Source organism: Amphibalanus amphitrite, unplaced genomic scaffold (assembly GCF_019059575.1).
Source record: "Amphibalanus amphitrite isolate SeventyFive unplaced genomic scaffold, NRLGWU_Aamphi_draft 000777F_arrow, whole genome shotgun sequence".
NCBI classification, from domain to species: Eukaryota; Metazoa; Arthropoda; class Thecostraca; order Balanomorpha; family Balanidae; genus Amphibalanus; species Amphibalanus amphitrite.
Genome location: NW_024882271.1, coordinates 157,665 through 181,658, shown reverse-complemented (window position 1 = coordinate 181,658; position 23,994 = coordinate 157,665). Strand labels below are relative to the sequence as shown.

The 23,994-nt window shown below is 48.8% G+C and overlaps 3 protein-coding genes across 4 annotated transcripts in view; 2 read left to right on the top strand and 1 right to left on the bottom strand.

Moving 5' to 3' along the window:
- Nucleotides 1-386: 386 nt before the first annotated feature.
- LOC122366008 (zinc finger protein 271-like) lies at nt 387-14,608 on the bottom strand. Of its 2 annotated transcripts, XM_043337738.1 has the most exons (8): nt 14,511-14,608; nt 9,028-10,114; nt 7,226-8,335; nt 6,606-6,787; nt 5,834-6,169; nt 5,324-5,569; nt 2,288-2,572; nt 387-1,909 (listed from the first exon to the last, which is right to left on the bottom strand). In XM_043337738.1, the coding sequence occupies exons 3-8, from the start codon at nt 8,307-8,309 to the stop codon at nt 1,334-1,336; spliced, it is 2,709 nt and encodes a 902-aa protein (XP_043193673.1). In that variant the 5' UTR covers nt 8,310-8,335; nt 9,028-10,114; nt 14,511-14,608; the 3' UTR covers nt 387-1,333. The 2 variants fall into 2 exon arrangements, with proteins under 2 accessions (XP_043193673.1, XP_043193674.1); XM_043337739.1 differs by lacking the exon at nt 9,028-10,114 and having other exon boundaries at nt 14,511-14,561.
- A 330-nt stretch (nt 14,609-14,938) lies between these two features.
- LOC122366007 lies at nt 14,939-18,105 on the top strand. The gene is made up of 3 exons (XM_043337737.1): nt 14,939-15,442; nt 16,181-16,641; nt 16,950-18,105. Exons 2-3 carry the CDS (start codon nt 16,201-16,203, stop codon nt 17,760-17,762), a joined length of 1,254 nt encoding a protein of 417 aa, XP_043193672.1. The 5' UTR covers nt 14,939-15,442; nt 16,181-16,200; the 3' UTR covers nt 17,763-18,105.
- A 576-nt stretch (nt 18,106-18,681) lies between these two features.
- The window catches only part of LOC122366001, a 28,459-nt gene continuing 23,146 nt past the window's right edge, over nt 18,682-23,994 (top strand). The window contains exon 1 of the mRNA XM_043337730.1: nt 18,682-18,699. The gene's annotated coding sequence lies outside the window, so the exon portion shown is untranslated. The remainder of the gene's footprint in view (nt 18,700-23,994) is intronic.

Here is a 23,994-nt window from a genome sequence, read left to right as displayed (position 1 = left end):
GAGGGCATGCTCAAGCTACATATCAATTTCATTCGACAGCTGATTGTGAGACCATTTGGAGTACTTCGAAACTCCCTATGGTTGTACATTGTTACTGCAGAAAAACCGATGATCTCAGATGATCTTAGTGAAATGCAAGGGTCTAGAAGAGTCGAGGCACCGGGTGTAGCACATATGGGATGAGTATGAGGCACTTGGGCATTGAACTCTGTACTGTGGGCGGTTCAAATAGTCTGACCACCACGTTCCTGGTTAAAGTCCACCTGGTTATGTGATGCCCCAGTCGATCCGATATGCACAGTAAGGTTTCCGATACCATGAGTATCGTGTTCCTCAGTGCATAGTGCCTTACTCCGGACAATACGCAGCTCAAATACTTTAGGTGATGAATATCAAAACGTACATTGTTCAGCACACAAACTCGTGGTGACAACGAAATGGTACAAACGATCACGAAGTCGCGAAGGAAGGGGGCGATGTGCCCATCTTTACACGCTATGCCTTCCCTCCCTCTACGCAAATGCTTCAAGCAAACTGCTTCTGGATTACAAGAACATCGGTCAAATGACATGACGAAATCGCACGAGTGACCAAGCTTACAATACAAGCGCAACCACGCACAAAACCCATCAAGACAACCAAGTAAACTGAATTCCTGAAATGATATATGTCGCTATAGCTTGGTAGCTACACCACTGCAGGTCATACGTAGAAATGTGTCATTCCACATCTTCGCTCGGCTCTAAATGCAATGAAACTTAATGAATGCCAGTTAGAAAGTTCCAGATGAAATATGCCAGAAGCGGACGTGAATTGAACCTCCCCTTTCGTTGCATCATAGTTTGCGCTACGCAGTACGTCTATAACTACAGTGGCACACACCTACTCAGCTCTTCATTCCTTGTACATGGCCTTTATACAACGAAAAAAAAAAACAATGCACTTCAAATAATAATTCATACAAAGTGTCAGATAAGCACTCAATCGGCAGATAAGCGGAGCGTCCCGGGCTAGCAGGTTAACATGAGAAGGAGACATACACACAATCACTTTCCCCACAGTTCAACACTCTCCTTCTCTCACGGTCACGAGGGATGCAGTGTCCTTAGAAGCAGAGAGCATCCGAATGTCTGTCCTTCCTCAGACTGTTCCTCATTGAGTCCAGCACGACCTGTCCCATGTTGATCACACGATCAGCCCAGCGTCCTGGCCGAGCAGCTCTGTGGCCCGACAGCGACCAGTGGCAGACGCCGGTCGGGCTTCGAGAGTCCAGACCGCCGCTGGAGGCGCGTCATCGCACCTCCCGGGGTGCTGCTTGGGCCGCTGGAGTCGATCACACCTCGCACTCCACAATGATGATTTCCTTACACTCCGGGCCGACCACTGCTGTCACCACGTCCTCGGCAGGCGGCGGCGGCGGCGGCGGAGCGCCAGCCACCACCACCGGCTGGCCGGCGGGCGCGCTGCCCGACACCGGCACCAGGTGTGTGATCCCGCCGCTCAGCGGGCCGGCGGCTACCAGCCGCGTGCCCGGCGGCAGCGCCCCGCCGCCCTCCAGCCGCAGAGGGATGCGCGCGCTCTCCAGCGAGTGTTTGACGATGTCCTGCGCGGGCGCTCCGTGCGGCGGGCGCGGCGCGATGCGGGCCGGCGCGCGGCGCGACTGGTAGGTGCGCAGTCCGTCGCGCCGCGCCCGCGCCGCCTCCTCCTCCTCCAGGCGCTCGTGTACCTCCTCGTGCCGTCGCAGGTGGCCCAGGTAGCCAAACTGTCGGCCGCACGTGCAGCACACGTACGGCCGCTCCTGCGTGTGACTCCGTACGTGGTCCTGCAGCTCCGAGCGGCCGTGGAACGTCTTGGAACACATGTAGCAGCCGTAGTTGCGCTCCTTCAGATGGATTCTCTTGATGTGACCCTGGAAACACCGATAACACGAAGTGAGATAGAGGTAACATTACATGTTATGTGCTGTGCGTTCCAATAAACTGGTAGCTAGGTATCTTCTTACAACAATAAAAAACATAATATATGAAAAGGTTCTCAATGTAACTGAGAGAACTTCAACACAAAATCAAACACGGAAACGATTTGCTTTCTTCAAGTCTAGACACTGGCTGATGACATGTTGCGACACAGACCATTACCATCTGACACGCCACACATCGCACCCCTGTCAATCTGCCGCATTGCCACATCGCACCACACATCTGCACCTTCCTGTCACTCTACCACACAGTCATGTCGCTGTCATATGATACTTCACACACACTCGCCACCCTTCCCGACCACTCACCCGCAGTGAATCCGGCATGAACGTCTTCTTACAGCCGGGCGCGGGACACGGCACACGTTTGATGCTGTCCGTGTGCATTTTCAGCACGTGTCGGTCGCGAGTCTGCTGCCAGGCGAAGGTCAAGTCGCACTTGTCGCACTTGAAGCGCTGCAGCGTGGCGTCGTGCATTGCCTCGTGCTGTCGTAGGTTGGAGAGGCGGGAGAACATACGACCGCAGGTGGAGCACGGGAACTGCTCGGCCGAGTCCGGCGAGCCGGCGCCGCCGCGCGCCACGTCCTCAATCACCTGAGGGAGAGACGAGGGGCGGAGGGAGAGAAAGAACTGTCAGTCATGGGAGTCACTCGACCGGAGTTGAGGTTGGTAATTGAAATCGGTAATGAGGAGTGTGAGAAGAGTTGGTTGAGGAGAGGCGATGGTTGAAAGTTCAGCAGACACCTGGTCCTGAAAACTCTGGTTGACGGCGAAAGTAAACCACGGAGATAGGTAGGCATGGCATCCGGGTAGGTGTTCGAGTAGTTGGTTATCGAAGACAAACACCTTAATTTAAGTTAGTGGTTCAGCCAAACATACAAGCCGGCTGTGACAGTAAAAGAGTCGCGGTTCTTCGATCTCCTTACAATTAACCCGCGCGGGGCTGGGGTCTCCAGCCGAACGCGCGGGGCTGGGGGGGGGGGGGGGGGTAAATTTTACCCCCCTGTTATCTCCCGAACTAATGGTCCGATTTGGAAAATTCAAGCGCCAATCGAAAGCTCTCATCACGAACTACTAAAAACATGTACTTAATTTAAAGTTTGAGGTCAAGGTCAAGGTCAGGTCAAGGGTACAAATTGCAAGTTTCTACAGTATCGGCCTTGCACCGTAGTTGCCGAAGAATGGAGTCATGGACTGAGACTGATCGCCCAAAACGTGTTCTTAGGCTACCAAGACAATATTCGTTGCATACAATATCATTCAGAGGTCAAGGTCAAGGTCAGGTCAGGTCAAGTCAGGTCACCAAAAAACAAAATATAGAAAAGGGCATGTGCGACACATGTTTTATGGGTAATTTTACTCATAGAATTCAATAGGCACACTCAATAAGTGATATGGACCACCTCTGGATGAATTTCAGGTCGAGGTCAGGTCAAGGTCAGGTCAAGTGAGGTCAAATTTTGAAGTTGGTTGTTAAGGCCTAAAAAGGTGTCTATCTGATGCAGTTTTTCACGGCGAATCGAATGGTGCTATTTTTGTTTCCGTACGAGGTCTAGAACTTCCAAAAAAGTCATTTTTCAAAAATTTTGTGTGTCGTGACGTCATAACATTTTGAAAAACTCCCACATTTTTGAACCGATTCTTCTAAAATTTGGTATGTAGGTGCACATAGACCACTTCTCTGACATATATTCCGGTTTTTTCGATAGACTCAAAATTTTGGATTTTATAATGATTTTCCCAAAAAAGTCAATTTTTTGAAAAAATGTAGGAAAAATCCAAAATTTTCTAAAAACCGAGATAGCCATTTGATAGACAAAGTAAAATTACGTATAACCTTTTTTGTTACGTCTTGATTCCTTTAAAAATGAAGATGTTAGCGGCGTTTGAACTTTTGCCGTTTTTGAGGCGAAAATGGCGAACATGACGTCACTAAAACGTCAATTTCTCAAAAATTTTCCGACGGATTTCGCTCAAATTTTCAGGGAACGTGTCAAATTGATGTAAGAAAAGGTACTGAAAGTTTGGCGGCGCTGCGCGCCGCCGTTTTTGAGATATCGCAAAAATTCGCGAGGGGGGGTAAAATTTACCCCCCCCCCAGCCCCGCGCGGGTTAAGCACTGTATTAACCCTATTAGTGGCAGGGGGGGGGGGGTTGTTTTTATCCACCCCTCAGGTTTTTCGGGAATATCTCCGAAACCGCTAAAGCTACGATGCTGAAATTTTCTGACTTTTCCTAAAACTAAATTGGGCACATTCCCTGAAAATTTCAAGTTCATAACTTTACCAGGGGCGGCTCCAGAGCACGTCTGGGAATTGGGGGGGTCCTATTCGTGAAGCGAGTCATTTGGGCGAAGATCACGATGCTGCACCAGTTTTACGAACAGTGAATGAAAGGTATCATGTGATAACATATACAGTTATTGTGCATCCTCTTTTGACACGTTTTTGCTATAATAGGCGGATCCAGGCATCCAAAAAGGGGGGTTATGTTTTACCTCCCAACATAGGTGCCCTGACACCGCCTATGCATGACCAATACAATTGTAGTCGTTCTCCCATAAGAAAATTGTAACATAACAAGACCATTACCACCCTTTTTAGAAACAGTACCAACAAAAACCTTATTTACTATACTTTTTGTGTACCCCCAATCTAAATGATCTGTATCCGCCTATGATTTTTGAAAATGCATATTTTTAGGATCCATGTGAATTCCTGGTTCATTCTCTATCGATCGGCAAAAGTTGCGTTAAGATTGGTTCAGAAACCTGGCCGTGATAAACAGTCTAAAATGTATCTGCAATTTGCCCGTTTTTACCCCCCTCTATCCCAAGATTCCTCTATCCCCCCTATTGACATTTTTTAATTTTTATTTTTTAGAAATGTAGATCACGTTGAGCGAAATCGAATGCCGTTTGAATTTTAAAAATCGGCCCGTTAGATCTCGAGATATCAAGGGGGGTCGTAAACAGCCCCCCCCCTGCCACTAATAGGGGTAGCCAGGAGCCTGCCACTAAAAGGGTTAAGCACTTACAGCATATTGTATTGATAAGTTTTAACCATCACATTTGTACTGACGCAGAAGCTATATAATACATGTCATGGAAGGTCTTAATACATTATCTATCTATCTATCTATCACTAAAAACACCGAAGCTTAACCATAGCGGTTTAATTGATCTAGAGCGTATAGGAAACCCGTAAGATCAGTTCAACCAGACTTTACAACCGGAAGATAGGAATTTACACAGCCGTTCTAAGAGAAATTCCCAAAACCTCGCAGTCCACACAGCTGTTAACCGTTATAAGAAAAACTCGCATTTACAAGGCCACCAGCTCCCACCTTATCCAGATGCTGCTCCTCCCCATCCTCCGCCTCGCACTCCTTCTTCTCGGGCTCCTCGGGCTCCGGCGGCGGCGGCGGGGTGGGCGGCGCCGGCGGCGAGCCCAGCCGCTCCGTCTCCGTCAGGTAGAGGATCTCGTTGACATCGTACTGGGTGCCGACGCTCTGTACGGCCACCAGCTCCTCCATAAGGTTATCCACCTCGGTGGAGCGGTCAGCGGCCGCCAGCAGGCCGGCCGGCTCCTCCTGGGGAGCGGGGTAGATGGCGCATCAGACAGGGAGACATTGGAGTAAAGACAAATGATCGGTACCAAAATACGTAGTACAAAACCTGCGCTGAGTACAAGACAGTTGGTTCTGAGGCAACAGTCCTGCCAACATGGAAAATCTATGGCTGGAAAACATTACAACGACGATCAAACGTCACGCTCTAAAGAAACCAATAGTTACAGAAAACACCAAATCAGACAATCGGTCTGAGCGTCTTTACGCTGCAGCTACCCGACCCACCTCCTTCCTCTCCCTGCTGTCGGAGAGCATGAAGGACGACCTGGGCCGGGCCGGCTGCTCGGTGGCGGCGCTCTCCTTCGTCACCGGTTCCTCCACGTCACTGAGGTCGACCACCGTCTCCTCCTCCTCCTCTTCCGCCGCTCTGCCCGCAGCGCTGCACGCGTGCCGGGTCAGCTCCTCGGCCGAGGGGAACGCCTCCTGGCAGACGGCGCAGCGCAGACTGTCCGCCGGGTGGTCGGCCAGGTGGCGGCGCAGCTTGGCCCGCGAGTCGAGCCGCGCGCCACACACACCGCAGTGGAACCGGCGCCCGGCCTGCGACTGACGGCGCATCGGCTGCTGGAAGGGGCAGAGGGCACAGGTGAGGTGAAACTATAACGATGCTACATATTTTCGCTTTGGAAGTGAAGAGTAGGTAGAGCAGTAGGCAGCGCACGACAACATATAAATGTAGCGTGTAATATATTATAATAGCTTCTAGTCGATCATTATTGATGCCTATTACCGGATGCGGTGATTTTATGAAATCATCACCGAGGGATAAAAAGGGGCTGCAGCCTGCAAACAACTGAAACTTTTTCTAACTCGACAAATCGCAATGACTATGAATTAGTATCTTACTCTCTGTTTGCAAAGCTTACAATTTACATACATACCATGTTTTAATCCCTATTTATACAAATATCATTGCATATTTCCCTCCCCGTTTACAACTTTACACTCCAAATGCAGCTGCCGTCGACTTAACCACAGCGTTAAAGTAACCCAGGCTTACCTGAACCTCCGACTGATGCATCAGTCGAATGTGACCAGCCAGCTGTGAGCGGTTGCGGAACTTCTTCGGACAGAACGGGCACATGTGCATCGACTTGACCTCGTGCGTTTCGGCGTGGGCGCTGAGTGCGTTGGCCTGGCTGAAGCGTTTGCCGCACACGGAGCATACGTACGGCCGCTCGCCTGGCAGATGGGAGGCACGAGTCAGGGGTGGGTTCATTGGGGGCAGTACGCCTGAGGATCAGCGGCAGACAAGCAGAAATGAAAACCTTCGAAAGTCCAACAAGTAACAAACAGGTTTGATAATACTTTTGTATATTTAGTCCAAAGATTTTGAATGGAAGGATTCACAAGGACACCAATGCATATATGAAAAAACTATCGATAGGTGGTAGCGCAAAAGATCAAAGATTTTGCCAGACAATACACGCTAAAATAAGTCATTGGCTTCGCTCACATACGAAGCTAAATCTGCATCAGGCCTCAGGGCTCAGAGCAAACCTAGAAACATAAAATTGCAATAAGGAACTATCCAAGTTGTCACAATTATGTCAAGATATAATACCAATACCCCGTGACGTGCCCCTCCCCAATCGCCCGCCGGCAGTCTGTGCCACTCACCGGTGTGGATGCGCCTGTGACGGTACAGGTTGGACATGTGCGAAAACTGCCTCCCGCACACATCGCACACACTCTTCTTGATGCCCAGATGGAGGTTCATGTGGCTCTTGAGGTCGGCGCGCCGCAGGAACTCCCGTCCACAGAAGGCGCACGGGTAGATGGTGCCTCCGTGCTCGTTGGCGCGGTGGCTCACCAGGGAGTAGGCCGAGTCGAACAGGCGGCCGCAGTCGGCGCAGGGCGGCACCGGCGGCTCGCACTCCTCCCCATCCTCGCCCTCCACCGTGCCGGCCGCCACTGTACAGTCGTCGCAGTAGCCGCCGGCGCCCTTGCCCGGCGGACCGCCGCACGCCCGGCAGCGCGGCGGCCGGGCGGGCGGCCGGCTGGAGCGGCGGGACGGGATCAGCGCCTCGCGCACCGCCAGCCGCGTCTCGATCTTGGCCGGCCCGTCGGCGGCCACGGGCGCGCTGTGGAGGGTCACCTGGTTCGACTCGGTGTCTCCTCCGTCGCCCAGGTCAGAGTCTAACAGGGTGAACAGCAGCACCTTCCTGCCATCGCCGGCTGCGGCCGCCGCGCTCTCCGCGTCCAGAGCAGAGCCGGCGTCCACCTGCAGCGTGCCGGCGCTGGTGCCAGAGCCCTCCGCGTCGAGAAACATCACCTCCGGGGCGACAGACGAAGCCTTCGTCTCAGCAGTCCCAGCTTCAGCGGTCATGGGCTCGCTATCTGTGGCCATCATTGAGGTCTCAGCTGGTGCTGTCCCAGTCTCAGCAGCCACATCATCAGCCTCCATAGCGTCAATGTCAGAAGGCAACCCACCAGCCTCTGCAGCCTCAATAGTTTCGCCAGCTTCAGTGTCAGCATAAACAACAATAGTCTGTGTTTTCATAATGCCTGCGTTAGAATCCGCCGCCTCCGTTTCTGTCACAGAGGTCTCAGTGTCAGTGAGAACTGCCTCTCCGTCCCCAGCAGTGCCAGAGGAGGGCGTGATGGTGATTGATGTGTTAGAGACCAGGGCCTGTGTGTCATCATCTTCAGAGGGTGCGGTCAGCGACAGCCCCTCTTCACTCCAGCTGACGTCTTCAGACATTGCGATGGCAGCTGTCTGCACGTTATCTGAAATACGGTAAAATATGATGTTGCGAATTTGAACTAAAAAATAATTACATTTAGGGACAAAAGTCAAAGGAAGGCTTATAAATAGATAAATTATGCAACTTTGGGGGAATGTAACAAATGTTGGGATTTCAGTTTAATCTCAAAATGTTTATTGAAAGTGGCCTTAATTTTTGTTCAGTTCATTCAGTGACACCTTACAAATAAAGTAGAGTTAACCATGATGTAGCTACCATATGTCAGAGGTTCGGGATTTTAGTTTTGAGGCCATAGTAGTTTATAAATGTGCAGGAAAATATGGCACTGCCACACTTCCCTATAAAAAAGTGTCATACGTGTGGAAGAGGTCCGAACGGTTCGATTCACTTTTCATAAATAAGCTTTGCATGCCTTACATTATATGACGTTCTGAATCCAAATCTGATACTCACATGGCGCAAATACCTATCATATTAAGCCCAAAACACCAACCCGTCCCACCCCTTCACCGCATAACACACACCGACGGAGTGGCACGACCGCATCAAACACCGCCGTTGCGACATTGCCATTGTGAAAACATATTTGCTGTCCATTTTCATGGTGTTATGAAAGTGACATCACAATTACAAAACACGAAAAAATGGTTAGAAAATGGGGAACTGTTGAGAATCAGGGTTTAATATGGGAGTGGAGGGATACAATTTACTTACCTCAGAGCTAGCAGCTGCGCTGCTGACTGTGGTGAGGGTAAATCTTCCTGGCAGCCTGCAGAAAGTGGTGCACGCTTTCCTCTGGTGGCACAGAGCTCAGGAAGACGTACCGGCCCAGGTACTGGTCGATGTATTTCGCCTTGTTACCGGGTCGGGAGCACCACTCCTTTACGTCCCTCCAGAGCCGTGTGATCTTTTGCGTCCTCACCTCCTTATCCACGGGGCTCACAAAGTTCTCCTTGTGGTTGACAGTACAATGCTGAAAACCAAGCTCGGTCAGACGACGATAAGCTGCCCCACTGTCTGTGTGGATGATTGTCCCTGCCAGCACGTGCCTTACAATGAGGGGTATGAGAGCTCCCTCAGCTTCATCCTCTCTTTGCTCTTCTGTGCTCAGTGGTTCTGGGAGAGGAACAATGAACTTTTTCTCACTATCACGTTCTATACCTCCCAAAAGCCAGACACGGCTTGGTTTGTGACCATGATTGATCTTTTCTTTGATGAAAAATGTCTGATCGATTTCTACGATCTTTCCAGGTCCGCCTATTGGCTCCTGATGGTCCAACCACCTTTGGCAGACCTCTGAACATAGAATTCTCCAGTCCACGCTTGTCTTCAATGTGATCCCCAGATTTCGAGAGGCAGCGCTGTGACACCACTTTTTCTGCACAAACAAATTAATAAATAACAGTACTTGCCATGCGTTGATGTGACTTCCTTCAAGAATAGTCCCTTTTTTGTCTGAGATGCTGAAGGAGCAAGAGCGCCGCTTCTTCTTTTTCGCCACTGGGACGTGAGCAGTGCAGCGCCACAGACCTCTGTCCTCATAAAATGTACACTCCTTATCACACAAAGGACAGGTGACACTTGACGGTAGAATTCCGTGCTCACGAAAAATGTGCTGGGCGCGCTCCTCGTTGTGGTATACAACTGACACTAGCTCATATTCCTCCCACTTGCATCCAGAGCAGTAGGATTCACCCGACACGGCATTCATGTTCACCACGAACTGACGGCAACAAAACACACTCTTTTCATACTGGATTTCGATATCAATATAAATCCCGGAGGTGTCCTCATCTTGATCCTGTCACGGGACAAAAAATGTCAGATGCAAGATTGAAAATGTTTTGCACAATTTTTACAGAAGCATTGAAAACAGAAAATCATTTTAAACATTTGAAAGTTACCTTACCTTACCTTACACTCATCGGGAATTTTGAAAGGCAACTCGCCTGTAGGGCCCGCTCTCGCCGAGCTCGTGACTGGTTGTCATCTCTAGTGGGTCATCTCTATCTCTAGATTAGGAATCTAATACATCAGATTGGCCTAATGCTTGTCGAGTCTGGATTTGAAGGCGTGGAGGGATGAGGCCTGGACAACTGATGCATGGACCACGGAGGGAGTTCCAGTCGTTGAGCGCTCGAACAGTGAATAGTCGTCTCCTGGCTCGTGACTTGGCATGTGGTTCGTACAGCTTCCATGAATGGCCACGGTTGGACCTCGTGGACGCAGGCTTGACGAACTTGTCCGAGTCGATATCGATCTCGTTATGCAGTAGCTGGTACATTCCAATCATGTCACCACGGCGTCTTCGGTGGAGCAACGAAGGAAGCTCAGACACTTCAGCCTCTCGGTATATGGCTTGCTCCTGATGCCGGGCACTAAACGAGTAGCGCACCCCTAGACTCGCTCCACAAGCTTGATTGATGTCTGCAGGATTGAACGGGCCCCATATCACATATGAGGTTGCCGAATTCAAGGTGGGGCCTGGCAAAAGACTTGTATAAAATCGTCAGGGTGATCCCGTCCAGATTCGAGAACGACCTCCGGATCAGAGATGGGATCCGTGAAGCCTTCGACACAGCAGAGGAAGCCCGCCTCCTGAACTTCAGCTCTGGGTGGATGACGACTCCCAAATCTCTCTCGGCTGAGGCGGAGGCGAGGCAGACACCGTTCATAGTCTACGAGTGACCAGAGTTCCTGACCCGACGTTCAAGGATGCTCGCTCGATCGCTCGGCTCCAGTCATCTAGGACTTCCAGCAGCTGAGCCGTGCAGGATCGGTGTGGGCGAAAACCTATGCTGGTGACGAGAACAGTCCATTCGTGGTGAGGTATACCATCAATTGGTCCCGTATCAGCGACTCCATGAACTTGCACGTCACTGCAGTCAAGCTGATTGGACAGTAGTTTTTGAGTTGTCTTCTGTCTCTTTTTTTTAATGGGCACAAACGCGGCCAGTGTCCAATCATGGGGAACACATCCTTCGTCTTAAGACTTGCAACAGATGGAAGCAAGCAATGATGGAGTTGGCCGACTCAGAAGTGACGACTCAACTTCTGTCGGACCAGTTCTGGATAGATGGACACATTGCTGATGTTGAGTGAAGCTTGCTGCTGGGCGAGTTCAGGAACTTCATGTCGTAAACCGGAGTGACAATGATGCCCAGGGTGACTTTGATCATAGACCAGTTTCAGGCCTAAAATGAACATTTTGCCGCTGTGATCTGCATTTTCTATGCCAATGGTCAAATAAAGCAATCGCATTATAACAAACACTTTGGTCCCAATCAAAACAATCATGTTGACAATTGATGTCACAGCTTGTTTTTTTTTTTTTTTTGTCTTTAGCATGGAGTATGAATTCACTAGCATCTCCAGCAAAAATAATGGTAAAGATGAAAAAGACCCAGATAAAGAAAGAGAAAGCAAAGGCTTAGAAACTGAGGATGGAGGATGAGTATTGAGCTGCTCTATCTGTGGTAATTGGAGCATCAACAGAAAGTGAAAAAAGACAATCAACTGGGAGGGGCATGAGCAGTGTGGCAAGTGGTCCCACAGCCACCAGTAGACAAAGTGTGTTGTAGGACAGGACAGGTAGCCTGTGGCTTAGGACATCTGTGACTGTTACCTTATCTTGAAGTCAGAGATTAAAGAAGCTATTTTTGCTGCTTATAGCTCTGTAATGTGAGTTTAGAACTGGAGCTTGCAACTTAAAGGGACCCTCCCACCTTCAAAAAAGTTAATGAATTGGCACGAAAGTGATGTCGCTCGGTTCAGAAAGAGCGAAAACGAATATCTACCAAATTTCATCGAAAAATATTCACCGGTTTTCAAGATATTAGACTTTTACTTTTGTTTACTTTTTGGGATCTCCGCTGTTCCTAGCGACTTTATTTGAAAGTGCGGCATTTGTTGCGCGGAAAGCAGCATATACCACCGCGTGCTACCAAACGTTTTAGTAAAAGATTTAAAAATCGTTAGATCTCCGCTGACGTCACAAATTCTAAGGGGGCATACCAATGCACTAGCCCCTTAGAATCCGAAAACTGCAAGTTTGAAATTCCATATCTCCGAATTAAAGCATTTGTCGATGTTGTGAGTGCCCAAACCGGTATTTGCAGGCCATGGCCACCAATTTGGCTATCTCAACTCAAAACTAATGTTAAGGTGGGAGTGTCCCTTTAATTTTAATACCTCAATGATTCATAGATAGTTTTGCTGTAAAATGTGTGAGTTTTTGTCAAGCAAAGCCTTTTATTTTATTTATAACATGTAAGCTTATCACACAAGCCCTTTCTGAGGGCTCCTATGGCACATATAAGGTGCCTTTAATATAGTGATCATAGTTACCCTGACCTCTGGGTGAGAATGATCATGTTTTTTGTGAAAAAATAAAATATTTATGATAAATTTCAAAACATTTAACCCTCGCCCGTAAACGGTGTTTTGCCACCTTCGCCCATGCAGGAGGGGGGGGGGGGGGGTTGGTGCGACCCCCCACCCTGGCGTTTGAAAACGGAGCGTCGTAGAGCTTAGCGGAAAAGACCAACGGATTGCTCTCAACGAGATCTCGCGATTGGTGGTATATTTTTTGGTCCTAGGTCAACATTTGACCTACTTATGACCGGTCAAAGGTCAAATTTTCGGAAAAATCTAACTTTTTCAGATTTCCGCGCCGATTGCGGCAAAACGGTAAGAGATATCGACTTGAAACCTTCATTATCATGATCCTTGATCAATTCTCTATCGTTTGGTGTGTATTTCGATGTCATAACTCTAAACATGATGCGTTGGGAGCATCGGAAGTCTGCAAGGTCATTTGTGCATTGGGTCACGTCAGGCGTGTGACGTCACTGACCTGACCCTGACCCAAAATGAACTACAAGAAACAACCGACGATGCCTGAAATGGATAGCAAATTCGAATTCAGGGCATCAAAATACCCCAAAAGGCATAAAAGTGCAAGAAGTCATTACAGGTCAACCGAGGTCACTGACCTGACCTTGACCTTTAGTAACCTTGAAAAGGTCAACAGACATTGTGCCAATGTCAAATCAGCCAGTTATGATTCTAAAACAATCCATCAGTGTGTCAGGTCAGTCGGCATTTGCACCAATGTGAAGCAATCTCCAATTTCGCGTAAATCTGGCCGGAGGTTGTTCCCTTTATGACGTCATAACTCCGTGACCTGACATGACCTTGACAAAAAAATACCAAAAGTTGCGCAAAGGATGCCCCATAGGGTACTGAAAATTTGAGCAGGCTATCTGAAACGGTTCGGCGTGTAGCTAAGAAAAACCTCAGGGGGGGGGGGGGTTGCACCAACCCCCCCCCCCCTACATGGGCGAGGGTTAAAGTACTCAGTTAGATAGAGCATTGTCTAATTGGTATGATGAAACAGTACCCCAGTTTGCTTTGCTTCTCAGTAGTGAAGACACTGGAGAAGTAGGTAGTCGTTCAAAATGTCAGCCTTTGCTGAGTCGTCACTGACTGGCCTGTCATCAGGGTCAAGCAGATCTTTGATGTCCGTCCTCACTTTCAGACGTGAATTTGTGTACTGTCAGCATTCAGCAGGCTGTTGGGCGGGGCCCAGGCCACTTGGGCCGCTCGCTCCAGTACCTGCACCAGATCAGCCGTCTCCCCTCCAGGCGTGCCAACAGTGCCCAGACAAGAGGTGCACATTGCCCCACCGCACTCTGCACCGTGTGCCGAGAAGAGGCTGAAGTGTCAGAGAACATACGGCTCCGCTGCCCGGCCCTTGGGCTCGCAGATGCCCGCCAGACTCGAACATCTGCTTCACCGATTTTTGTGGCCCCAGAACTTCCTGCAAGGACCTTGTTTCACGCCTGACGCTACAGTGAGCTAAGGGTATTGTGGTATTAGGTTTCAATGGAAATAAAAGCTTATTCGAATGCTCAAACATTGGAGCGTTCGAGGCCCCATAATGCTCTGTCTGGTTGATATAGCCTTGGACGGTAAATGTCATATTTAAGTGGCTTATTTTTGACGCAAACAAGCACCCATTTCTTCGCGCAAATCATGCAGAACTTTCAGCGCAAAATCGGCTGCGCCAAGTTTCGGCGCATGAGGGTCTCACGAGCGTCCAGCATAGTGTATGGATGTTTTCCAGTCCGGCATGCAGGTAGTTAAAATTGTACGTTTTTATGAAAAAGACATCAAGTTAAATTGTGAAAATTTACCTTAATTCAAGCCGCTTTCAAGCAACCGAATATCCAGCGTCGTCGCCTCATATGTTGTATTGCAGCACTATTGCAGGTTATATGGCCTTGTATTGCAGCATAGCGAGGAGGAGATTGAAAAGAGAAATTTCAAAATGGCGAAGGCCTTGATATGACGTCATAGAACAAAATGAGTTTCTATTTATGGTACTTTGTTTTTTCATTCAGTCAGAGTGAATGTGAACATGAAAGCATCCGCTTGAAAATACAAAGTGCAGTAAAAGCGGGAACCGAAATACCTGAAAAAATGTTTAAAAGGCTTTCGAATCAAAACCAAATCAGACTCTAAAGTCTTTTACGTAAACAATTTTCAATTATGCAAATATTTATCACATTTGTAACAGTCGCACCATATATGAATCAAAATATTGAAATGAAATCTACCTCTAAATTATTATTAGCTTTAACTTTTTCGAGAGTGGAAATGTTTCGAGTAAAATTCTTGCATTTCTGAATTTTGATCGTCTGGTATTTAGGTAAATGATATCGTGTTGATATGTTGGGTGCTTGCTGGATATGTAGTGATTCATGCCTAACCAAAATAAGCAAGTGTCTTAGATAGATACTACAGGGCCTTGGATACTACCCCCAGTCACGGTCATACTAAGTTCTACCCTTAGCGATATTTCTTAGGAGCGTTCAGCGTGCCGGGTCAGGGTGTGAAGACCCAAGGTGAAGACCGGTTTCGGTGAACGAGCGAGAGTGCTGAAAATCTAGTTTCTTCACGACTTCTTTGCTCAATGCTCAGTCATGCGTCTGTTAGCTTTCTAGACAACTGAGGTCGGAGTGATTAGTTCCCTTGCCTTGGCACTCAAGTCGGCGCTGTCTTTGGAGAAGCTGGGGCGTCGATCAGCGGAAGCCTGGAAGGCGTTTTGGTCCTCAAAATTTAAGTGGTAAGTAAATGGGCACTCACAGCTCTCTCTCTCTCTCTCTCTCTCTCTCTCTCTCTCTCTCTCTCTCTCTCTCTCTCTCTCTTTCCTTCTCTCTTCCCCCCTTCTCTCTCTCTCTCTCTCTCTCTCTCTCTCTCTCTCTCTCTCTCTCTCTCTCTCTCTCTCTCTCTCTCTCCCCCCTCCCTCCAGCTCCCTCCCTCCCGGCTCCCTCTCCTCCTCAGTCCTCATCCCCTGTCCTCTGACAGTCTGACCAGAGTTCAGACTTCATTACCCATACAGAAACAATGGTCCAACCATCTTTTATCCTTTCTCCTCCACCTCTCCCATCTCCATGAATTCTCTCTTCTTCACCACCTCCTTTTTCTTTTGCCCCTCTCATTTCTCCATCACATCATTCTCACCTTAGGCTTAGGTACCTACTACCTCTGAATTTCATCTCTCTCTCTCTCTCTCTCTCTCTCTCTCTCTCTCTCTCTCTCTCTCTCTCTCTCTCTCTCTCTCTCTCTCTCTCTCTCTCTCTCTCTCTCTCTCTCTCTCTCTCTCTCTCTCTCTATCTCTCTCTCTTTCTCTTTCTCTTTCTCTTTCTCTCTCTCTCTCTCTCTCTCTCTCTCTCTCTCTCTCTCTCTCTCTCTCTCTCTCTCTCTCTCATAAATAATATTGCTGTTTTTTAGGCTAGTAATGCTACACTAACTTTTTGTGTTATGTAGTTCAATGCTCATGGTCGCTCCTGTGTTTTATGAGGACTCTGGGCGCTGTCCGCCATGCTGCTGCTCCTGCCAGTCCTCCTGCTACTGACCAGCCAGACGGCAGCCGATTCGGATGTCTCTCACACGCAGCAGGTGCTCGTTCTCGGCGGCAACGGTTTCATCGGCGCCGAGAGCGTCACGGCGCTACTGCGCCAGAAAGGGCGCTACAACGTGACGGTCGTGAGCCGCGGCTCGGAGCGCTACGACGCGCGTGACCGCGTGCTGCAGCACGTGCGCCAGCTCAGGTGTGACCGCTACACGCCGTGCCGCCGCTGTCCGAGCGGTAACCCGCTGCTGGGCTGCGAGGAACTGATGGCTGCCCAGAAGGAGGTGACTCAGTGGGATTTTGTCATAGACTTCAGCGGCTATGACGCCGACGCCGTGAGCCAGGCACTGGACGCGCTGGCAGAGAAGATGAAGTACTATGTGTTCATCAGCTCCGACTCTGTGTATGAGGTGAGTGGTGAGATAGTGCCAGTGGTCCTATAAATAGGTCATTTTTAGTTACTGTCTACTGCCTCTCGATAGGCGTTCACTTTCTACATTCACGTTCACCGGCTCAACAAAAAGTACCTATAACTTTGCACCACTGATCGTTTGAGCCTACCTACCTATTTTTGACATCTTATCCTTTTACGACTAGGCGTCGTTGACTGAATTATATGAGCCAGCTGCGACCCATACTGATGTTTTCTCGTCGTGCATGGCCCCGATTGACCGGTATTACCTGGCACTCCCTCTCTCCCTCCCACCTTTGCCGCCAGGTGTGTGAGCCGAGCACGGGCGTGCTCTCTCACGAGGAGGCCGCAGTACGTCCGTCGGACCGGCGTCGGCGGCACGACTTGGCCTCCCGCGACTCGTACGGCGACGGCAAGCTGTCGGCGGAGGAGGTGCTGCGCGCGCGCGCCGTGCCGCACGTGGTGCTCCGTCTGCCAGACGTGCTCGGTCCGCGAGACACCACGGGCCGCTGGTGGGCCTACCAGCTCTGGGTGCAGTATGCGGGTGTCCTTCGCCGACCGGTGCCCATCCCACCCTCAGTACGCACACTCCGCACTAGTTACGTGTTTGTCTCGGACGTGGCACGCGCGCTAACAGCCGCGCTGAACCGCTCCAAGGAAGTCAACGGGAAGGCGTTCAACCTGGCGCTGGACCGCGACTTCCGTCTGGCGGAACTTCTTGGTGAGATAGCGCGTGAGCTAGGTGTGCACAGTGTGGTGACCCGGGAGGTTAACAGTGAGAACGTGGCGCGCTTCTTTCCGTCCGTGTACCGCGGTCCGGTGAGCTGGCGGCGCGCCCGCGAGCAGCTCGGCTTTGAGCCCACCCCTTGGCCGGAGGTGCTGTCCGAGACTGTGCGATTTTACCGGCGGGCACTGGTCAGATTCCCCGAGGAGCGGCGCAGGGTGTTCAGTGTGCTGGAGAGTATATTCGGAGATGATCCCGATGTGCAGCGACGGCTCGTGGAGAGCATCGAACGTGACCTGTTGGACGCCTCTTTTGGAAAGAGGGACGATGGGGAGGTGGGAGAGAGTGGGGAGGGTTTGGCGACGGAGGGCGGGGAGGGAAAGGATGAGCTGTAAATGTGAAGTCGCCAGTAGGGAAGTTATTCGTGCAACTCATCGAGCTTGAGTTTGGGTACAACTTATGTGATGTGGGTTATGTGATGCCTACTGGTCTTCATATTTGTTGTTTATATCTGGTGCCTTGTTGTGTGGCCTTGTAGCACGTTTTCTTATTTTTGTTGTAAGTGAGGCTGTTCATATTTTTATACCTACTGACGATGACCACATTTCTGGTGGTTTTGTATTTTTATAGGGAATGGGTTAGGTGCCAGTGCAATTAATTACACTGTGAGTAGGCATGGTATGCCTTGTCTGAAACAGAGCTTATATACACAAAAAAATAAACATTTCTATCAGACGATGTGAGGACTTTCAGGGCGTTGCGAGCGCTCCCTGTCGATGATAGGACAAGTAGGTATGGCAGGTCAGGTATAAGCAAGATTGGTATGAGTGGCGACACTCCAGGCCCTCCAGACCAATGCATCCGAATTTGAATTATGAATGTTTCAGGTGGTCTTAGAAGCTTGCAATTGCAACATTTTCTACTACCCATTTTGTTTACAAGTGACTTTTCCGATCATCACAATCGATGATCAATGATCATCGCAAAAACCGATGCGTAGGTTTGTAGGTTATAAACAAAACAACTAAGACGAGCCTTCTTGGCTTTGAGAATCACGCATCAAAACATCGCGTAGCTTTCAAGGTCATCCACTGGTAATACTCGTGAGCTCTGAAAATTTGTCTTGAAAATTTCTTGACGCACAAAATGACGTACCAATATTTGCTCCCACATGAGAAGCACATGCAAAGCTCCCGGATGCAATTCAAAATGACGTCATTGGGTGTGGAGTCACAAGCAGCTTGTCAAGCTTGAGATATTTGCGTCACTATTTTTGCGTACCTTGACTGCGACGTACTGACTTCTCTGTTGTGTGTTTTCTGCACGGTATATGTAAATAGGAAGGTTGTTCTGATATATGAAGGATATTTATCTAAAAGGGTTGGCTTGTTTGTTGTTAAAGGGACCCTCCCACCTTCAAAAAAGTTTATGAATTGGCATGAAAGTGATGTCGCTCGGTTCAGAAAGAGCGAAAACGAATATCTACCAAATTTCACCGAAAAATATTCACCGGTTTTCAAGATATTAGACTTTTACTTTTGTTTACTTTTTGGGATCTCCGCTGTTCCTAGCGACTTTATTTAAAAGTGCGGCATTTGTTGCGCGCAACGCAGCATATACCACCGCGTGCTACAAAACGTTTTAGTCAAACATTTAACGGACGTTCGAAAGCCTGATGACGTCATCAGATTCCCGTAATGGTTAAAGGTATTATCAGGGTTTTTTCCGAAATTTCGGAGTTACTCAGTGAAACGTGTAGAAGAAGGTGGCTGAGGCCCCAATCCGAAGTCATTCGTCTCAAAATTGCCTAATTTCCAAATGTAAGTGGTAGGGTTAAGGCATTGTAGAATTTTGCAATTTCATATTTCCATACAGAAGTGAGGATAAGGTCAGCCGGATGCGCATACTTCTCTAATTTCCAAATGGTGGGCCTCCAAAGTTGATCCGTCTGCCAGCCAGTACCTGGAGGAGGCAGTACCAAGTACTCGGATACATTTCCCTATAAGTCCATAGGCTTTAACACTAGCTAGAGACTTCTAGAGATATTTTGTATGCCAGATAAGGCCGTCGCATACCAGATAAGGCCGCAACGGCCGTTCAACGTTACGTGGGGAAATGGGAGAAATCTAAAGACTTTTTTTTCTCTGACGTCTCCACTCCAATATCTAGCGCAACTGGCAAGCGACAGGAGTTCATTACTTGACTGGTGTTCTTCAATTTATAGCTATTTGTTGTTTATTTTTTCGACCTAACATTTTTCTAGCAATGTTTTTTCTATTTTATTTTTGAAACGAACCACAGTTCATCTTGAATGTGGCTCAGGAAGACTTAGTAATGAAACTTCAGTGATATATAGCCATGAAGAATCTTGGATGGAACTACAGTGGTGAATTGAATTTATCATAATTGGATGTTCAATGTGCTGAACCTATCAATAATTCAAGTCATGCATTGTAAAATTTGTGATGCAGAACACAGTTTATCAAGTGAAGAAAATTTAAATACAAAGCTGTTCCTATTTGAATGTTCAAGACTTGTGGGCTTCGTAGCCAGTGCGTGTAGCTTCTAGACATCCTGTGGGTTATCAAAATAATTAAATTGTGTTGTGTGCTTTCAAACTAAGCTCATCCCGAGTGTAATTCAAGAATCCTTAGTTCAAGTAATTAAACTTGAAAGTGATATAGCTCAAGCAATGAAGAAGCTTGGATGGAACTAGTGTTGAATCAAAGTTACCTATCTATATCTATATTATGAATTATAACATGTCCGTGCGTGCGTGCGTGCGTGCGTGCCTGCGACTGTCATGCCTTATGTGTCTTATTGCGCCTGAAAGGCGCCGCGTATCGACGTGAAATTTGGCATGCCGAATCGGTGGGTTGATGTGACCACTGTATTAAAATTTGGGACGGATTGGCCCAGGGGTGCGCCGTCAGCACGCGCTCGCGTGCGCCATAGGGTTAACACAGGAAACGGCCAAATCGGCGATCAGGTGAAAACCGCCGTGCAGTGCTCCCATCTTGGGCTTATATTTTGGTAACGGATTGGCGTAGCGATGTGGGGTTGCCACCGATGGATAGAGGAGAGATGGTTCTAGCGAATCGGTATAAGAAAAACGTATAGCACGCGTCACGTGCAAGACAGCACCCCCAGTTGTGAAAAAATGACCGATTTCGGGCATTGTAGAAAGAAAACCGATGCCGCTGGAAAACGGCTTGACGGAATGAAATCGGTGTTGTATCATTTTGCAGACAACTGTATGTGTAATCAGATAATAGCAAACAAAAACTGATGATCCGTACCATTTCCTTAATAATGAAAAATTAATTTCAAAATTTGATTCGCGCGGAATGCGATGTCCTTTACAACATCAAAACGTATTGAAAACGCTGACCAATGGCTATGAAACCTACATATTCGGAAAGAGCATTCTTTTCTGACCAATATCCACCCAAAATATTATCGAAAAGTCAATAAATTTTCGTGAAAATGACTCAAGCATGTGACCGTGTTTTGTTAACGTTACCGGTATTTTTTCGACAAAATCCGATCGATGGCTTATTATGGCCGGCAAGTCATTCAACTTTTGGCAATAGCTATCAAAGCATGGGCTGCAATGCACCGCCCGCAAAGGGGAATTCCAAACACTGAAAATAAGCGCCTACCAGTAAACAGAACATTATTGTACCAGGAATAACTCAGCTACTACTGGGCCGATTGCGCTGAAACTTGGACTGTGGGTGGATGGGGCACTAACCTGGTGATGTATGGTCATTTGTGTCAGGTAGGGTGGATCGATTGCACGTGCGCACGTGAGGGGTCCACTTATACATCTCAAGAACGGCTGGGCCGATTTCGCTCAAATTTTGTACACCGTTAGGAACAATTTAGAAAGGTGGCTGGCACAAGTCATCTAGAGTCTCAGTTAGCGCGTGCGCACGTGCAGCGGGCCGCTTTTATATCTCAAGAACGGCTGGGCCGATTGCGCTCAAATTTGGTACATTACTTTAATCGAGTATGAGAAGGGTAACTACGTGTAGGTTATGAGTAAGGTAGGGTGTGGGTTGGGTAGGGTAGGGTAGGGTAGGGTAGGGTAGGGTAGGGTAGGGTAGGGTAGGGTAGGGTAGGGTAGGGTAGGGTAGGGTAGGGTAGGGTAGGGTAGGGTAGGGTAGGGTAGGGTAGAGTAGGGTAGAGGTAGGGTATGTACATTTGTAGGTTAGGGTAGGGTTTTTAGCGGCGTTTCCGGTGGCGTATTACGGCGTTTCCGATTGGCGGTGGTCGGGCGTGCGATGCGGGCGGTTTTCTTTTTTTTGAGGTTATATTTTTTCATACAAATAAAAATATAACCTCATGCATCAAACTAATGGTCCCATGAACAATAGCCATCGAAACGTACAGTTATCGCGTGTATCCATCCATCCATCCTGGGTATGGTAGGGTATTGTAGTGTATGTTAAGTTTGAGTGCATAAGGGCCCAACATCCGAAAGACTCAAACAACCCCGGGTAATCAGCACCAGCATACCATACAGTTCAATTAAAACCAAATGTCAAACTTCACCTAGCTCATACAAATTAAAATGTAACCTCATACACCCAAACTAATGGCCCCATCAACAACATCTATCGAATCTATACAGTTATCGCGCAAACATGGCCATCTAGTCATTTTTAATGCTAAGTGCTGAACCTTACCAATAATTCGAGACATCCGTTGTAAGATGTATGACGCAGATCAACTTTGATCAAGTAAAGAAAATAGATTTCAGATGAAATAATGTCAATGTTCAAGGCTGGGCGACTGGCAGATTTAGGAGTGAGCACAAGTGGCCTTGAGACATTCTGTTTCTGTAGGTACTCAAAATAAATAAATTATCATGTTGTGTGCTTTGAGGTTAAGCGTTATCAGTGGTGCTTCATGGTTGTGCTTTGTTGTTGGTGTATGGGCATGTTTTGAGCACATTGCAGCATGATATTGGTGGTGTGTATAGCAACTGATCTCCGCAGACTTTGCACTTACTTGCAAAGCCTGCGGACTGACTTTGCAGACTTTGGCTGACAATGAGCAATGCATTGCTGACTGATATCATTTATTCTGTGTTTGTAGCACAAAGTACAGAAGTGGCACATACATTGTTACTTCGAAAACCTGATGTGAATTTTGATGTAGAAAACTGGTGGCTGACGTTGAGTCCTGACGTATTGTGAGTAGTGTACAGCTGGTGCATTGAGCACAGACTTGAGACCAGTGACGTTTGTATCAGTAGACTGTGTTTGAGTCTACTTATATGGGTAGTCATAAAGCAGGCGTCACACTTCTTTTTGCAACCAAGGAGAAGCGCTATACCCAGAGATGCTTTCTCATCAAACCTTACCAAACCAAACCTAACCAAACCTAACCTTACCTACAACCTAACCTACAGCGCCTCTCTTCGTTCGTTCATGGTTGCAAAAAACAAGTGTGACGCCTACTATACTACTACCCTATGGCCTTGGTTTGAGTGTGGTGACCGAGTAAGCTGGTGTGTATAGCCATGCAATAAGTGTTTTGAAATATATTTTTGGGACAGTATTGAAATGGTGTGTTTTGGCCATCTGGCATGGATGATGGAAAGCCACTAACTCAACTTCAGGAACGCTTCTTCATTATGCTCATCTAAAGCACAATCATCTATTTTCTCTTCGCAAGGATTGATTCCTAATGCACTGTCAATTATAACCTGGGCCAGAAGGTTTCGCTGGGCCCACACGGTTCATACAGATTCATCCACAGTGCTCAGCAGTGCATGTTTTCAGATTTCAACAGACTGTAATTTTTTTCTGTATGTAGGTACATATGCATCATGCAAGGGTACAACAGATGCGGTATTTGGTAAGCAGTTGGCAGCAAGGTGGTGTTGGTACTTATTGGCAGAACCAGTTGAGCAGGACTAAAACTATCCTAGGCTAGTTTCTCTCCAATTTACTCAGATCCATCTCAACACATTTAACATATTGAAAGCGTCCATCCATGAAGATGTCTGCATGTATACTCATTTCCGAGAAGGCACACTCGTCGCTCATCCATTGCCGAGCAGGCACGTACGTGCCCATCGCCGGCGCGCATTAGCGCGCGTCCATGGCTGGGGCGCACGCGCGCGGCCATGGCCGGCATGCACGCGCGCGCGCCCATCGTCGGCACGCACGCGCGCGCGTCCCTGGTCGACACGCAAGCGCGCGCGCGTCCATGGCCGGCGCGCGCGCCGCGTCCGTACCCGGCGCGCACCCGCGCGCGTCCACAGCCGGGGCGCACCCAAGCGAGCTCGTACCCGGCACGCACCGGCGCGCATCCATAGCCGGCGCGCACCCGCGCGCGTCCACAGCCGGCACTGACAGACCCTGACCGACGGGCGTGCTGCCGCCGGCGGCTCCGACAGACGGGCGCGCGGCGGCCGGCAGACCCGGTAGACGGGCGGCGGGTCCGGCTCCCGCAGCTCCGGCAGCGGGCGGCAGCCATGGTCGGCATACACTCGCGCGCGCCCATCGTCGGCACGGAAGCGCGCGCGCGTCCATAGCCGGCGCGCACCCGTACCTGGCGCGCACCCGCGCGCGTCCGTACCCGGCCCGCACCCGCGCGCGTCCACTGCCGGCA

Bases quoted from the DNA above. Each gene is read 5' to 3' on its own strand.
- LOC122366008 (XM_043337738.1), bottom strand. From the start codon at position 8,309: ATGTCTGAAGACGTCAGCTGGAGTGAAGAGGGGCTGTCGCTGACCGCA. The intron at 6,788-7,225 runs GTGAGTGGCACA...CCCATCTGCCAG, and splicing joins TCACAGGCGCATCCACACCG to GCGAGCGGCCGTACGTATGC. The intron at 2,573-5,323 runs GTGGGAGCTGGT...TCTCTCCCTCAG, and splicing joins AGGAGCAGCATCTGGATAAG to GTGATTGAGGACGTGGCGCG.
- LOC122366007 (XM_043337737.1), top strand. From the start codon at position 16,201: ATGCTGCTGCTCCTGCCAGTCCTCCTGCTACTGACCAGCCAGACGGCA. The intron at 16,642-16,949 runs GTGAGTGGTGAG...CTTTGCCGCCAG, and splicing joins GCTCCGACTCTGTGTATGAG to GTGTGTGAGCCGAGCACGGG.